An 18,497-nucleotide genomic window follows, 5' to 3' on the forward strand; every position below is an offset into this window, starting at 1 on the left:
ATTATTTTATTAATAAAACCTTCTTTACTTACATTCAATCAAATTAAATAACAGTAAGATAGACAGTCTCTAGTGACTTACTATTTTCCTTTATAAACCCATTACTCTTAATGAAAACACTTTTGGAAAAACAGTTTAAAAAGCTTCACTTAGAAGAAAAAAGCCAAACCAGAATCAAATTCACTGCCTTAAAATTTAAATTCTCTGACTTTTATAATTCCAGTGAGTTTCACAGAAATATGAACTAACTTTCCTTTACAAAATAATGTATTCAGAATTCCTCTAAAGTTCACTGTACGAAGAAACTGAAATGTGTTACAAATACTTCAGTATAATCCACAACTTTGAGGAAAAAAATCCACATAGTACCCACCTCAACTCTTGCAGGTAAAAAAAAAAATACTGTTTTCTAAATTCTCCTTAGGACACAGGAACTACAAGCAAGGCATATTTTGGTAGAATTATTTTACTGGGACTGTATTTAAAGAAAGACTGATCGTTTCTCTTTATTTTGGTTTGGTTTTCATGTATTTGGTTGGGTTTGGCCATTGTTTTTCTGAATGCATCAATCTCAAGATTAATACAACTCATTTAAAAAAAAACAATTACAACCAATGCAGAAAGATTGTTGGGAATGTCGTGTTCTGGGCAGCTTTCCCTCTGCTCCCTGTCTGTTCCACACTGATACTCAGGTATCAATCAAGTGGGCCCCTATCTATATTCTTTACCACTTTTCCTTCCACAGTCCTCTGTCAAGACAGTTTGCAGAATTCAGCAGGAATTGTAAGAGAGCTACAGAAATTTAGGCTTATTATTGACTGTTTTTTGACAAGGTCAGACGAGACTTGGTCATTCCAGAAAACTGAAAAACTCTGATAAGCATCACAGAGGTTTTTCTCGTTGTCAGCATTTCCAGTGGCCACCAAATTATGAAGATTAAAAAGCAAACGAGTATCACAACCTTCTTCTGAAGAATGCCAAATGCAAGCCAGGAATTGTTTACCTCGATAAACAATGATATGCTCTTTAAAAATTCCTGAGAGGACTTAGAGGGTCTAATCCACCCTAGTAAAGGCGTAAGGACAACAGTAAACATGAGCATAGTGTGCACAGAGCTTGATTAATCCCCATTACAAATTAACGGATCGAGAGACAAATGAGTGCATATATTTGGTGATGCATAATAATTACCTCAGGTGAAACAAGCTGTAGAAGTCTTTAGCAACATTTCTTAAAGAGAAAATAAGCATTAGCAACTAAACTAAGTTCTATACCTGCATGATGAACACTAATCAGCTGGCATGTAACTTAGAGGCCCGACAGGTGCAGAGAAAGCTGGAAGAGCACTCCAGTTCTTTTCCCTAATGAGACCATTCTAAAAATATGTACCAGTATTAGCAGGCAAGAGAAGAAATTACAAAATGGTATATGCACTAGGTGACAAGGAGGCCTCCAAAAGGAAGGAAAAATACCAGACAGTGAGTTGAAAAACACAACTGTACCAAGATCATAAAATCTCCCATAAAATAAATGAAATTATGACATAAAGAGTAAGAAAAACTAGAAGTTATCTCTCTTGTATGGAAAAGACTGATTTTTGATATGTTCTAAAAAGAAAGGTAATCCTTCTATCAAAATCCTGGCATGGTCCAGAAGACCAGTAAGATTCGAATCCCTGCTCTTGCAAACTTCCCCACAGGCTTTGGGTATATATTCATGCCTCTTTCCCAGCCTTCATGTAGGTAAAAAGAGAATATTAACCCTTGTTTTTTCTCAGGTGTTTGTGAGGTCAAATGCTCTCAGCACGCAGATACTACTTACTTCATGGGGTTTATTTTATACTGTTTTGACAAACAACTATAAGCTGCAGAATTATAGCAAAGGATTATTTGCTATCACCAAAATCAAAACAGAGTAATTTTTCACATTTTAGCTGTCACACAGAGGTTTGCCATGTAACTCATCCTAATTTCATTATACAATGTGCTATATATTCACCACTACAGTTCTGCAACAAACACAACATACTGGACAAAGGACTGAATTTCTTTACCTACCCAAAAAGGTGTTTTTAGCACAAGCTGAATAACCAGCCAAAAGTGAAATTTCAGCTTATGGTGAGACAGCAAAAGAGCAGCAGGGAAACATTTTGCTCTACATTTACCAGGTCAAGTCCTCTAATGCCACCACTGAGGACCTGACTGACCTGCTCTGTGACACTGTATTGCAGCCTGGCCTGTTAACTTGGTGTAACAAATGCAATCTGCAAAATCATTACTTTTCAACTTCATTTCAGACATTTAGAATTTTCCCTGTGATTTTAGGAACAATAAACACTGTTGCTCATTATTAAAACTCTTCAAACCACCTAATTTCCCCTCCTCTTGTTTCAGCTATGCAGCTCTCAAGTTTTACTGTATTTGCTTTCAATGCAGACTATAGTTCTACCTAAGTTTCACTTAAAATTTAGACTGGTAAAAACTAGAGTTATTTCCCAAACTGCCAATGGGACTGCTATCACCTTCAGAAATAGCAGCACTGGCCATCTCTAGTCAGTTATAAACAAAGAGAGGAAAAGGATGCATTCCATCTGACTACTCTAGTGAAGCAATGCACTGGGAAATATTGCAAATATTGGCTATAGTTTTCACAGTGTATAAACACAGAGATAAAAATCTACTACAGGATATAGAAAGTAATAACCTTACCACTCAAAAACAGATGTGACACTTAAACTTAAGAAGGTGATTTTAGGACTATATAGTTCAGTGAATGATTATTTATTGAGATATAATATACGACTTAAGAACAGCCTCTATCTTAAGGCATGAAATACTTGCAGGACTGAGTAGAAATCAAAAAGGAAGTATACAAGTAATACAAATAGTGTTATTTCTCCCTTACTCTTACACTACACGCAGCACAAAAAAACCTTCATATTCATCAAGAAGGGTAAAAGTCTGTCATGCACAAATATGTGCTTCAGTATATGAATTGAAGGATGGGAAAGGGAGGAGGAAGAAGAGGTCATGATGATGGGAAACACAATGCAGATTCAGAACTGCAGCTGGAATGAGAAGTCAGTCTTGTCTTGCATGTTGATAAATCACACCTGAGTCAGCATCAAACAGAGGATGTTCCTACCTGACAGGGAGTCGGGCCCTCTGAGTCAACAACAGTTCTGTGTGTCCAGTGAGGTTCATCTCCCCATCCTGAAAGGATGCCTGGGAAGCACCCTGTTGAGAGATTTCAAAGCACATTTTGAAACTACATACATAATTGTGTGTTTATATTTTTTGATCAATATTTGGAAGAGAAAGTCAGTCATAAAGTAACATCATCTCACTGACAGTGAGGACTGAAAGACCCATTCTGCATGTAGTACCTGTGACACAGCATTTGAAGAAACAGGAGGGTATCTAAAGTCCTGCTCCTCATACCAGAGTCCCACCATCCTTCCACTGGAGAAGCTCATGGTACTACCTTCTTGTCTGCCTATCCAACCTGAAAGTCACTCTTTCCCACCCTGAGCCTCCTCCTTTCTCACAATAGATCACACAAATCTTGGATAAACCAAATGGCTTTTTTTTTTTTTGATTGTGCTTTACCCCTTAGTAGCATTTATCTGGTAAAGATGTATTTTCACAGTAACCTCCCAGAAAAAGAAATTACGAAACCATTTGGCCAGACAAAAATACATTGCACACAAGGTCCAGGCATTAATGCTAAAGCTCTTGAAAACTATTATTTAACTTTCTTTTTGTGATCCTCACACTTTCAGTGTTTGCATTGTTTTCATACTGGAAGAGGAAAATAGTTACCAATGAGATAAGACCACTGTCAGCAGGTGATGTATTAGCTTTAACATACTGTACTTCATCCCAACTCTTATGGCAATAATGTAAACAGAGCAAATTCTGTAACAAAGACCTTCTTCGGAGAGGTCACTTCTGTCAAATCTGCAACAGGAATATAACTGGAAGACATAAATCTTCAGCTGTCAACACACTAAGATAATTCAATTCAGAGTTTGATCTTAACTAGATAAAGCCTAAAGTTAATCATTATTTTTTTTTGTTGTTGCAGTGGTACAGTTTTCCAGTGTATACACTTGCCATATCAAGTTGTCTCAAGGCAAAAGGTAGCAATGCTATAAATTAATTTCAAAGAACAAGGCCAACTTGATAGGTAATTTAATTTTCAATAAAAGCTCTACACTGTATATTAAAAGTTCCAATTTCTTTCAAATGATGGCTCTACTCAAAAGATGGTTTTTAAGGTTTGGTGTTTCCAGTTCCTCAAAGATTTGTAGAACTTATTTTTAGCTTATAAGTATCAAGAGACTTGGGGGCAAGTGTGGGTTGCTTTGCGTTTCAAAACAGAATCATGAGCAGCCTTGCAAGCAAACCCTTAAAAAATATAAATCAAGCTGGATTGCCTTTTGGTTCACATGTTGCTTTTGAACCTATAATATTAGTAGAGATGCTCTTTGTGTGTTAACTAGAGCAGAAGCCAACAGATTTGGCTTCAACTGCAAGACCAGTACAGGTCAAAGTGAACTACTGTTGCTAGTAGAAGAACCATTTTTAAAAACTGTGTAATAAGTAACTGCCATCTCTTCCGATCACTTTTCACAGTGCCACATGCCAAGGAATAATTCTTGCTATATGAAATATATTCCATACTAAGATCATAAATCAAGAATTTGACCTCAAGCAGTGCATTACCAACAGAAATCTCACACACAGCCTTCGTATGTTGACTTCATCTTGACAAAAGCTTTAAAAGAAGTGTTTTGGTAGCAACAGATGCTGGAAGCAGACAAACCTCTTAACAATAATGTTCCCAACAAAGCCAACCTCCTTCAGCTAACCACAGAAAACACTGGTGCTACAAAGGCTCTACTTTTCGGAAAGCTTAAGATAGCCAAGCCATGAGCAGATTTAGGGTTGTGAATTAACCGGACTCTTTTCTTTCAGACACTGGCTGCAATACAGTGGAAGACAGAGAACATGCTACTCATGAACTCAGAATTTTTCGCTACCTGAAGCCTCCCTTGCAGTCTACACAAGTCTGCATAAGCTACGTTATTTCTCTGTTTCTGGGTTTTTGGTTACTGTTGTTCTTATTGCAGTGAGATTACATCCATGCTTGTCCTCTACCTCCACTTCCTGAGAAGCAGATTTCACAGCAAGGAAAACTACTGGTGTTCAGAACACAATCTCATCTCTTGTTTCTGTTGACTGACACACAGATGTTTAACCACAAGGAATGATTTTTTTGATCAACAAGTATAATCTCATACTTTGATTTGCTTAGTGACACAGGACAACACTGCTAAGAGCACAGTTCCACTCCAAGATAAGTAAGAGGTCCTTACAGAAAGATGGCAACCAAGAGCTTTCTTTTCTGCTAAAGGCCAGACCAGAAGAAACTATCTTGAAGCTTGATAAGAGGATTATTATAGATATCAGGGATGTTAGACCTTTGGAAGAGGTCTTGAAGAACAGATTTATAAACATGACATAAAGGTTTCAAGGTATGTTTATTCCTGTACCAGAAAATAATGGTCCAGCCTTGTGAGCCACCTGACAGTCACACACATTTTAATCTTTCCACAAGATAAAACAAGAGGAATCAGAGGATAAAGTTTGGAGTCCATATCTATAATTACAGCTTGCTTTTTTGTTTCTTTTGTTTGTGTTTTTGGGTTGGTTTTTTTGCTTATTGTAGTGTGGGGGTTTTGTTTGTTTGTATTTTAAATTTAAGGGTAAAACTTCTAAAGAAAACTTGACCTCTGCTGAGCTGGACAGAAGTCTGTTGAGGGATTTCAGAAATGTCACAGGGAAAATTTCAGTATCAGAGCCCCCCTCCTGCACACCACAGCCTGTTTTGATTTGAAGGCATACAGTGCTCAGACATACCACAGATTATCACATGTTCAAGTCAGTAAACACAAAGCCAGATATATTTAAAGGCTTAACTGATCAAGGAAACATGAATCATAACACCAGCATTATAATTGAGCTCTCTGAGAATGACATTAGAGCTTCAGTCACATAACAATCACTACAAATAGAAAAATTCCTTTCATACTTCAGCATTTCATTAGAAGCACAGTAAATTTTAACAGATCACCTCCTAATGAACTAGCTTGATAAGAAACCAAAAATGCACAAGTAAAGATCCTATCAAAAGCCAATGATCCAATACACATAGAAAGGTTCAATCTCTTGTTCATATTTTAAAGTCTGATTATCTGTTTTTCAATAGTAGCAGAATTAATGATATGGACTACCAAAGCTTGATTCAAATTCAGTTGACAATGTAATCGCTTTACAGTGACAGAATTGCAGTTTTCACTTAGGACATAGGAATAAAATGCAAAACGGTGTGGTAAAAACAAAAGCCAAGGAAGCATATGCATCTGAGAGTAGTGGAAGGTTTTTAATTTATTTACATATGGATAATTTGAATTAAGCAACTCTTCTTAGTGCATGTTCTTCAAATTAGGACTGAAGCAGAGGAGAGAGATTCTATTAAATAATAGCCCTCTGCAAACACCTGCTACCCAAATGCTAGAAAGTCTCATATTCATTATGTGACAGCTCTCAAGTTAGGTAAACATGTACATGTGACAGTAGAAAGAGTGACAGAGCACATACCAATAACATTTTCTATTTTGTGAACATACAGTCTTCTCAATTCAGCAGTCAGCACAGACATGTATTACCCCCAGCAATAAACACTGGAATCAGTCATGGTCTTATTGAGCTTAGGGAGTATGACAAATTCTCTGGGGTTTGCCTTTAATTTTTGAAAATGCTCATTTCATAAAAACCACAAAGCATCTAAGGGGAAAAGTAATAGTGGCACTTTTGAACAGAGACATGAAGGTGTCCATTTCTGGCTAGAAAAAGAGAGAGGGAAAGACAGAATTGACTGAAAATGGTCAAACAAACTGTTTGTATTACAAACAGAAAAGTGCAGCCCTGAGCAGCCAACACAGCAGAAGCTGCCCACCAGCCCCACTGTGCTGTTCTCTCACCATCACTGCAACCCAAACAAACTGGATTTTTGTATCTTCAAAAAAACTGCACCACATCTGTTTTCTAACTAAACTTTGGCTATAGGGTAGTTTTGAGTTACATTTTAGCTAAAAAGAAATCTTTTGTTGAGGTTCTTCTGCAGCAAAATTCTGCACGTTCATGCAAGAGCAGACTATATCACCTAGCCCAGCAAGACAAGTTCAGAAATATTCACAGGCCACCAATGGTTCTAGAAGGACCCTACCTATATCACCTCAAATCTGCCTGGTAGGCTCAGAATACAATTCATTCTTAAGAAGTAAGAATTTGAGTAGTATATAATTGCCAATATGTCACTTTCAGAAAAGCTATGTAGGAAAAAACATCGTCTTCTCTGAAAAAAAAAATATTATATAATAACCAACATGAGACAAGTCTCAAAGTTAGATAAATTTAGAGAATATGGAGTCTAAATAAAGAACAGGAGAAAAGTCTGAGCACAGGACACACTTGGAGTATAAAATGGTCATCAAACACTAACAATAAACTTGAAAGAAATAAATATGGTCTATTAACAGAAGAAATACACAGGATATGTACTCAAATTAGGAGGGAAGCAGGCTGGTATACCCAAGGGAAATACCTGGTATACCCAAGTATCTTTATCTGAAACTTTCTTTTAATGACAAAGAAGTGAAAATGTACGTCTGAAGTTCCAGTTTACAGTATTGTATTCCCCGAGGGCATCAACTTTTTAGAACAAAGCAAAGTATCCAAACTGAAGAGCAGAAGGTCACGGAGCAGGGTGTCAGGCTGCAGAGCTCACTCTCCCTACCCAGTCAACAGTAAACCTTCTTCCAAGAAAGTTCAGTGAGAGTTCAGACATAAACAGTGAGATGCAAAGAAACCTGGGGGTGAAAGGGATGCTTAGTTTACAAATGCAGGAAATGTCTCATCGACTGCTCTCACAACAGACAATTTTAATTACCATATTTAAAAATTGAACATTTTTAGCAACACTTTCAGGATCATGTGAGCACTTCTGACAGCCAGAATGAGTTTAAAAAGCCACAGCACTATATTTAGCTTTAAAAATCAACACTTTCATAAATATTCCCAAACCAATTAGTGCATGTTATAAAGGTGTTTACCTTTAGTTAGAACAACAAATGCAATACATGACATCACATTCAGAGGACGATCCCCAAGACCACACAACTCAAGAAACACACACATAAAGGCCCCTTTTTGTAATAATATAACCAAGTACAAGTTAAAACATGAACCATATATCTTGCTGTAATGCCCAGCAGTTACACATACTGCTGGTTTCAAGTTCTGGTCGATTGTACCTCACTGTGCCTCAAAAAGGCTTCTTCATGGCTCACTTGGTCTTTTGGGACAAAATGTAAGTTGTATTTGTAGGTGTGTTCCTAATATGGTTAAGAAATAACCACTGTCCTTCATTGGGATACTCCTGCCATCCTCAGTTTGCAACAAGAAGAATGCAGCACACCACAAGCTTTAGGAATGTTTCAGACTTTAAAAATTAGTCTCTTCGATTCCTCCATTTGGCCTTAAATCCACAATGGGCCTAATTGAAGACGTGGCACTAAAACCCTACATAAATAAAATATTTATCTTATCTTTATTACTTACCATGTACAGAGTCAGGCTATCTCAAGGCCAGGGAACAATCTGGCAAGTGAAATACATAACAAACTTCCAGTTAGGAGAAACCTGCACCATAACTGTAGCAGAAACACATTTGGGGTTGAAAAATTTTTGTAATTGAGGTAGCCTGCTTTGGGTTGAGGCAGAATTAATTTTTTTCCTAGTTGCTGGTGCAGTGCTCTGTCTTGGATTTAGTATGAGAACAATGTTGATAAACCACTGGTATTTTGGTTGTTGCTAAGTAGTGCTTACCCTAAGTCACGGACTTTTCAGTTTCTGCTCTGCCAGAGAGGAGGTGCACCAGAGGCTGTAAGGGAGTGTGGTCAGGACTGCTGACCTGAACTGGCCAAAGGGATTATTCTACACCATAAAACATCATAGCCAGTACATAAACTGAGGGAAATTGTTTGGGAGAGGCCAATCACTTCTTCCAGATTAATTTTTTATTTTAACATGTAGTTTTTCTTTTTTCCTTCTAAATAAGCATAATGAAATATCAAACATCCTTTTTAAACCAACCAATAACAGAAAATTGAGTATGCTGCTCAGTATGCTCTTAAATATTACAGAGTCTGTTGGAAAGAGAACACATTGACCAACAGACATACCAGCTGTCATACTTACACAGGTGTATTTATAGCCACAATTAATTTATCTCAATTAAAAAATTCCTATTATCACAGTATCGGTATCATCAATACGTTAAGGATGGAAACCAATACAAATCAGGCTAATAAAATGCTGCTAAACTGAAGGAAAAGTATTATTGTTTGTTGCTATATATTTCTTATTTTTCCAGCAGTTTGCTTGATTTAAATCACTCTCCCTCCATAAAACATGTTAAGTATTTCTAAACAACTTATAATACTTCCATTTCACTTACTGATTAAACTACATCATCTTCTCAACTATTCAGAATGTAATTCATTTGAAATGGGTAATTGATGCAATTGTGCAGTATCTACAAATGCAATTAATCACTTGCTAAAAATGATTTTAGGCAGGCAATATGAAAATAAGAATCATAAAGCTTCTTTCAATGTCAATTAAAATGTATTCTACTGGACTGGTAAAAGATACTTTTCAACATAAGAATAGCTGTATATCTTCAGATATTTTTAATAACATACAAGTGGATTCATGTTTAATTAGCACAGCACAAAGAAAAGCCATAATACAGTACAGCTTTTAGCAATTACATGACAGTTTCAGGAACCACAACAGCATTATTTCCCCCCTCAACTACCAATGGATTTCTTGAATATTGTAGCGAGTTGTGTGTGATCTTGGTACTTAAAAGGATATTCTAAACCAAGGGCATAAATAGATACTCTCCTGGGAATCCATCCGAAGCAAGGAATTATTCCCCCAAATTGTTTGTTAACAATTCTCTACTGAGGGTTATCGTTACAGCTGAACTGTACTGGTGGATAAAATATCCTCTTGTTGATCAGTGCAAAACCAGAGTTGGTTGAAACCCCCTTCCCCAGCAGGTCCAACTACTCTGGGTGACTTTGCACTGAAGCAGATTAGGAGCAACTTCTGCACATTAAACACATCTTGCCAGTGCCAACCTTCAAAATGCTCTCCCTAAATCTTCCTGCTCTACCTACTTCCAGTTTATTTCATCTTAATCATTCAAAAATCTAGATGATGAGCATTCTCTGCATAGAAAAAGCAATGGTCTGAGTCCTATACAAAGAGTAAAATATTTATTATTAAGAGCAACAAGGATTACTTTTAGGCCTGGAGATCAAAATTGTTACATACAATTTTGGTAACAGAACTTCAAGAGTTCTCACATGAAAGATTTCTCTATCACTGAGAAAAAAAAAATCCACTACTTGTAATAGTACCGGAGAGTTCACATCTTCCTTGGTAGTGGTTTTGCACAGGTAAAGGGAAGGAAAAGGTGCAGCTGGAGTGCCTAAGTATTTCAATTTCTGAAGGGTTGAGAGAAAAAGAAAAATGGAAAAATTGCCTCAGTTAAAAGTCTCCAGAAGTAGCTTTTCTGCACATAAAACTCTGGCCTTAAGCCCAACATTTTTAAGTATTTCTAGGCTGAAGTGTGAGCAATGTCTTTTCCAAAACAGTAGAAAGCTGCTTTTAAAAGTATTGATAGTATATTGATAAATATTTGGATTTAGCACCTCTACTGGCCGAGAATCAATTCTTAAAAGAAAAGGAAATGTTCCAGTAAGGGTGAAAAAAAAAAACCTACACCAAACAACCCACACACCAACACAACCAAAAAACTACTGGAAATGTAAGTAATATGGTACATGTTCACAACTTTTAGGAGATGTCAATACTGGAATAATTATTGAAAAGATGGAGTAACTGGCCAGTCGTATGACCACTAGCACCTTTAAAACATAGGATATGTTTATTAGCCCTCTCCTCATTTATCATGCTGATTTTAATTACCTACGAGTTCTCTGCCTGCACTGCCAGCCAACTAGACACTACAGAGCAATATTAGGACACTGTGCCTGAGTCAGTATTATCTGCATCTCAGAAAGATTATTAATTTGAACTAATGCATGCTTAGAGCATTTAAAATATTTTGGCTGACCTGAGGCATGCTACTCTGCAAGGATATTAATATTTGTGTTTTATTTATCTTATGTTTTTATTAGATTTTAATGATATTTTAAGGACTATCGCTAAATTTACTGTCCAGAAATACATGGGTAGCCTTTTATTTATAGAGAATATTTAGCAATGTTATCAACAACACAGGGTAGTGAAGAAGTGGGTGTTTCCAAGTTAAAACTTGTGATTTTTTTCTGCATCACCCATTTGGAGACAAAAATATGTGTTCAATGGAAGTACATAAACTTTGGACATTTTAGTTACTATATAAATTATTTGTAAGCAATTATTTCCATGGTAACAAGCATAATTTAAAAAGTGCACTATCATTAGCTCTACAAATGCACACTAATCCCTTCTCTTGGTTGGAAACTGCTATTGAGCAATTAATATTGCAAAAACAGGAAATAAATTAATGTTCCCACAAGAAAATCTACCAAATTTTCTCAGACCAAGGGAACATCAGCATGACACTCCCCAGGCTGTTTTAAGCCTCCCAAGACTGACAGAACCTTTTACAAGAGATTTCCAAACTACAAAGTTGTATTTTGACTCATTCCTTATTTGTGCAGAGAAACTGCTTGTATTCCTTTTTTTAAAGTAAAGAAAGAAAAAAATCTCTGAAACTACTATGCATTACATCAGAATAATTTCTTCATGGAAGCAGTACTTAGAGGACATCTAAATCTTATCTAGACAGTCTTATGTACGATGGCACATTACCCTTTCCCCCACAAATAGCTGAATATACAAGTGATACTTTAGCCTTGTGCCTCTATTCCTTGCAATGAATCCTCTATTGAATTTACCTGTCTTTTCCATCCACATTAAAATTATGCATATCTTCACCACCAACAACAACAGGGGGAGTGGACAACAGTGGTTTCCAAAATTTAAAAATCACACTAATTTTCAAAGTTAAAAAAGGGGTCTTCATTAAAGATAGTACTCGGTATTTTGCTGCTTATTCTCTTTATGAATGGAGCATATAATAAGATGCATTAAACATGCTAAATTGGTCAACAGGAATCCATACATCCATTGGTTCTGTAACAGCAAGGAAAACCAAATTGTTACCATTCATCGGCCTGCTAAGTACCGCTCACAGTCTGGGAGAGTCAACAATTAAGCTTTGTCTTGCATCAGAAATCTCTACTCATTGTTTTGGAAATTAAACAGTAACATCAGTAAGATGCTGTAATGGTATAAAAACGCTCTTTCACTTTAGAAGTCATTGTCATAGCTATATTTATGTCAAGAAGGCAGACACTTCAGTAACAAACACCAGATGAAACTCTGAAAAAGACAGAGTCGATCACATTGCCCAGATCTTCTCAGATTTGCCTTTTTGTAACACACCACTGGTCAGCGACAGCCTGAGATAGTCCCCACACCAGTAATCAGTGCATCACACTCACATCCAAAGACTGCTACAGTCAGGACCACCTGGCCCACCTCTCCTCCCAGCAGACAGAGCTGTGCCCTGGAATGCAAGGCCTGGCTGGGGCACAGCTCTGCTCCTCCTGCTCTGGGTTTGCCACTTGCAGCGTATTATGATAAGCTTTCCTCAGTGTGCAATGTATGTTAGTAATTGCTAGTTATGTTACCACTATTCCTCATATGGGATTATCATAGTGAAGCAACAGCACTGATTAATCAATTAGCATGGATTCATTAGAGAAGAGATGAAAGATAGGTAATGTAATTGTGTTTACTGAACAATGGATGACAGTGTGCTTAACGCCCAGAATTTCTAATAATACACAGTCACCTAGACTGATGTATACATAACATTATGAATATTTAGAACATCCTCACTGCAAAGCTAGACAGACAACAATCAGGCTGTGACTCTGTGTGTAAGTACTGCCAGAGCCTGAAGAATGCATAGAGGGGAGAACACAGACGACAGATGGCACACTCAGATGAATATTTCACCTTTGACTAAATCTTTGTAGAACAGCTACATCGCTTCCTATAATCCAGTATGCACAGGCACGTCTGCACAATACAGTGGTCAACAGTATAAACCACCAAAAAAACAGGTATCACAGAAACATTGGCTGAGACAGGTTAAGCAGAAGAACATGAAAAAACCTGACAGAGCCCCCTTTATGAAATGAACAGAAGCATACTAGGGTAACTGAGAAGTTTTATCTCCAGATGTCCAAGGTGCACATCCCTTACTGTTTGTCCTTGTCAACAGCTGAACACTGAACTTACATCAGCAATTAAAGAGCATGAACACCAAACTCCCAGATCCATCTCTCAATATGATCTCTCAACATGATCAGTGCCATTTAGGTACTAATGCAATAGTCAGACCCTTCTGTCTCATGGTGGTAGACAGACTGGCCAGTAATGTGTGCAGGTATCAAAAGATGAGACAAGAATTAAATTGAAAATACAGTGAAAAAAAGATATTGAAATATAGCATCTGCCTGGAAGGAAAAAGACTAAAAAGGAATGTAAAGATTACAAGGGAAATACTTTGCTAAAAAGCTAAGGTAGAAAAAAATGCCCTCCATACTCCATGAAGTCAGAAATCTTCACATAAATCAAATACCAGGGTCCCATGAGAGACCCAATCTATTGCATGACAAGGACCTGAATACTCTCAGAGACCCACTCACCCAGTATTTTCCCAGGATGCTTCCACAATGTCCCAGGGAACCACAGTTTGTGATTAGTGTAGAGCTTCCTCAGCTTGTAATGCAGCTCCTGAATACAAGGTACTAAGAGTCACATTGCCTGTTCAGATCAAAGGCACTTGCATTCCTGCTGGGAGTTAAGTATTCCTCCCTAACTTTGTGGGCTGCAAATTTATTTGCTTTTCAGAAGAATCACACAGTGAGTATATGAAAAACTTACCTGTTTGTTTCAGTCTAACAATGTGACTAGTGACTAACAATTTGAGCATTGTCCTGTATACATCTTAATATTTAACCATTTTCTCCATACTTTCAGAGATGTCAGGCTCTCAACGAAACCTCCCCAACACTGTGGCAAGGGAGCCATCATGATGGCCTAAAGAAAATATAACACAAATTTCTCTTGCCAGGCCTCTATTTGACAGGGAAGCCCTAGATTAGAGATACTCACAAATTTCTCTGTTGGCACGCTTTAAACCCAAATCTAAGAAAGAATTTGTCAGGCCATCAGTCTTGAAGATGTTTCTAAGGGACCATAAGAACATATTAACCTACACAGCATTAAACAAGTAAATAACGGTTAAAATGTTGCCTGAATCTCTTCAAGGAATGGAGTTGCCTACATCCAAGTGGGAGAAAACACACTGCCCTACATAAAGCCCTTGATCTTGATCCCAATTCTCAATGGAAATTAAGGCAACTGTGTAGCATTTTAATTGTATCGAACTGTATACAAAACCTTGTTTTAGGATCTGAAAGTACAGGCACAGTATTACCCTGAATTTATGAGTGGATATTATTAATAAACCTGAGTTGGCTCCTGTGAGCCAAGACATTCCTATCACTGGCTTATCTTAAACCTAGCAAGCAATTGAAATCAGAGGCAGATCACCTGAGAGCATATTGTTATTTCCAATAAATCCTTATGAAGCATAGTGGTATTTTCAACCTCTCCTAGGGTTTTTAAAAGTCATCATAAAATAACCTTTCATGAAATGATCTGGTTCTATGTTAATTATTAACTCCATCTTGAAATAACAGCACTGGTTAATAAATAACTTGACAGCACTAAAAACTGCAGTGGATGAAAAATGGATTTATCACATGGTTGAAAGGAAGCCGGGTGAGCAAAATAACTTAAGCAAACATATATCAGCATATTTTCTGGGAATAAAATAGAACAGCAATAACAAAACCTTAGAGATTAATTAAGCTCAGGCCATTTTGACGAGCACAGTTTTACCTACTAACCAGATTATGAACGGCCTCCCAGAACTGTATTTTTTTTAATCATTTGAAGAAAATAAGCAAACAAAATCACATGGGTAACTTCATTTTACCATTATAAAGATATATTTATCAACAGAAAGAGCTTTTTTAAGGTTACAGGTGGACCTGATTGCATTACAGTTGTTGACTAATAGCAGCATCTCTAACTGCAAGAACAAAGGTCAGAGAACATGTTGCTGTTGCTCAGGTGAGCACAGCAGGTGATGCAGAGGAATGAGTAACTCTCCAGAAGATGGAAAGCAGCATGAGTTATCAGTTGTCCTATTTTTTGCGTGTGTTCCTGGACAAACATGCCTGTTTCCATCCATGCCTGTTTCTTCACTTTTGAGAAAAATACAGGAAAAGTGTATCACGAGAACTGTTGGTAATAAACATTTCCAGCAGAAATTGCCAATTTTTGTTTATTCCTGTTTTAAAATAAACATTTTCAGTTATATCAATGATTTCCTAGAAACAGAGTATCATAGAGACAGGTTTACTACATCAGTGTTTACCACAAAGTGGAAGGAAATAGATAGCCTGTCTCCTTGCATGCCTTTATGTAGCTCTATCTTTTCCTAACCTCTCCACACAAGGTGCTCAGGCTCGTTTCAGACACACAGAGAAACTACACTCTGAGACAAAATAGTTCCCTTGTTTCCAGCTCCTCAGAACTTAGAAACCAAAAGTATGGCACCAAACAGCAGAATAAATCAAGTATGGCTGAGAGGACCAAGCTCAGTTATGACAAAGCCAGGAACATGACAGATGCCTGAAGGATGACAAGGTTCAGCACAGCTGAGTTCTTCTCGAGACTTCTCAGCTAAGACGTGGGAAGCCCGATTGATGTAAACACCAGTATTTCCTGAACTTACATTTCCCTTGTGTTAACAGAAAATCCAAGCAGCCTGAGAAGTTAATGAAGTTTAATGTATGTGAATTATTTAAGCTTTAAAACTTCAGTACAATATGCTTAGATATAAAGCACAATGCAGTTTTATCTATAAGTTAAATAGTTCAAATACTACTACTTAGGAAGAAATCCAGTGTTAATTATCCAGGTCAGATTATAATTAAAAGTACTCTACAACCAGAAATGCTGGGAGACTGGCACCATGTTGAGGGTAATGGGGTGGGATGTGTTTTTGTAGATTTTTTTTTTTTTGTGGTTGTTTGCCTCACTCCTTAAGAAAACAAGATTACCTATGCCAAGTTCATTGAAATTTACTATTTAAAAAAGCAAATTTGTAATTATTTTGTACAGTGCAGTTCCTTCCACTATCACAGGAAAGCAAAGCTTTTTTCTGGAGATTTTATAATTGTATTATAATAATCCAAGGCGCTGCAAGACTTTGCTTGCATCTTTTATACACTGAGCACTACTAATTGCATATCACTGTAACGTGTTCTAGGTACTCACAAGTAAAGACTTTATCTTTTCTTCTAGAACGAAAAGGTGACAAGAAATAGCTTCAATGAGTTACTCTGTGAGGGAAAGAAACAGGTAGACTTTCTAAAGAAAAGCCTCTCATTCAGAGAATACCAAATTCAAAAGCAACCGAAGGAAGCATTCACTGCTTTCTTCTGAAAATGAGCTTAATAGTCCAGGACCTGATGCATCCTGCAGGCAAGAGCAATACATCTTAGACAAAAGTTGCTCCCAGTAGAAAAGAAGATCATAGAGGGAATGGCATTTTTTCAAGTATCTGTGCATAACCTCATGCAGGGCTTTAAATTTAAAAAAAAAAAAAAAAGCATAGTGATTTAGGCTTAATATTTTAATAGGAACTACTGGATACATGAAACAAAACACTGGAATAATGGGATAATACTGATCTGTGTTGCTAAACAGATGCACTGCTTCATTTTAAGCTACTCAGACCTTCTGCAATACACATTCACTCCAGTGCAATGGTAATGGAGCGATCAAGCCTGGAGATCACAAATACAGGGGCCTGGGGAGCTGAACTACAGCTCAAAAACTAGTCTGAACAGTTTCCTCAAGCATGAACTGCCTACAGCACAGTGTCATGTGCACAAAAGAAGTCCAGGTTCTAAGAGGACAGAGATGAGGCTTTTTATTTGCTATATCCTCTCCCAGCAAATAACCCTCTCCTGTTTAAATGGTTATAAATAAAGACAAGTTTAGTTAGCAAACCTTCACTGGAACTTAAAATGGGAACACAACCAGAACAATTTCAGGGATAATTACACTTGATCTGGACTAAAAATTTGTTTGTTTCCTTTACACAAAGTATCCCCATGGCTGTACCCAATTCCAACAGCTACAAGCATCATCAAGTCCAGAAAACAGAAATGGAAGGAGAGAGGGAGCTGAACGCAAACTGAAATAAAGTTTGAACAGTTTGGGTTTGTCTTTTTTTTTTCTCCTCAAGCCTGAACTGCCTTACACACTTGTAACAATCAAAAAGGAACTGTTTACCATACGAAAGCAAATATTATTTCTGCTGTTATGGCTATCTGGATATCTAATAGCCTCAGGCAACGCAAAGGGGCCCCAACAACAACAGTTCAACTTAAAAGTCAAAGGGCAAACACCTTTGAAGTGAGAGATGACAGAAACAGCAGCAGACCTTGAAGTTTGGTCTGATGAACACTTGAGAGTAAATCTCATTCATCCTCACAATCCTCTTGAAGGCAAAACAGGCACATTTAGCACCAATGGTGCTAAATGCCAGAACACCTAAGAGTAAAACGCTCTTCCCACAACCCCCTCATCTAGGGAAACAGCAAAGGCTATCAACAGTTTGGTTCAGAGAGGTTCACAGTTCTGGCAAATGGCACTGGGGAATGATTCTTGAAATTGTTAATACCTGTGACCTAATTATCTTTTATTTTATTCTCTGGTAAACAGGAGTGACAGAGAACCTCTCAAGGAAAACATTAGTTGTGTTTGGTTAAGAAGATCCTTGGATTCTTTACCATCCAGGTTGAACAGGCATAGAAGTTTTTTAGATATGAGTACATGAAGACTACTGCTCATGAGCCTGTTCAAACCAGTGGAAAGGACAAAACTCAACTTCCAGTTCTACATTTGGTTTGATTTTTAGAGTGCTACAACACAATTCAGGACACAGATAAGGTACTGGCTTGAAAATAAATGCTGGATTCGAGCAGCAAGTAGTATCAAACTGGAAGCCTGCAGCTGTGTCTCCCAGGTTCTTACTTTTATTCTGCACCGGTGATGATACTGCTTGGCACAGGAAAAAGAAAATGGCAACTATCTTTTTGCTGCAGAGGTAAGACTGTGGTCTCAGGA

General features: G+C 37.3%; 1 protein-coding gene across 1 annotated transcript in view; it reads right to left on the minus strand.

Annotated features, from left to right (window-relative positions):
• PARD3B (par-3 family cell polarity regulator beta) overlaps positions 1-18,497 on the minus strand; it is a 398,190-nt gene that overhangs the window by 231,857 nt on the left and 147,836 nt on the right. Inside the window, exon 5 of the mRNA XM_027636917.1 lies at positions 3,145-3,236. Within this exon, the coding sequence (XP_027492718.1) occupies positions 3,145-3,236 (92 nt within the window). The remainder of the gene's footprint in view (positions 1-3,144; positions 3,237-18,497) is intronic.

The sequence above is a fragment of the Corapipo altera genome, unplaced genomic scaffold (genome assembly GCF_003945725.1).
Source record: "Corapipo altera isolate COAL_440 unplaced genomic scaffold, ASM394572v1 45, whole genome shotgun sequence".
Taxonomy (NCBI): Eukaryota; Metazoa; Chordata; class Aves; order Passeriformes; family Pipridae; genus Corapipo; species Corapipo altera.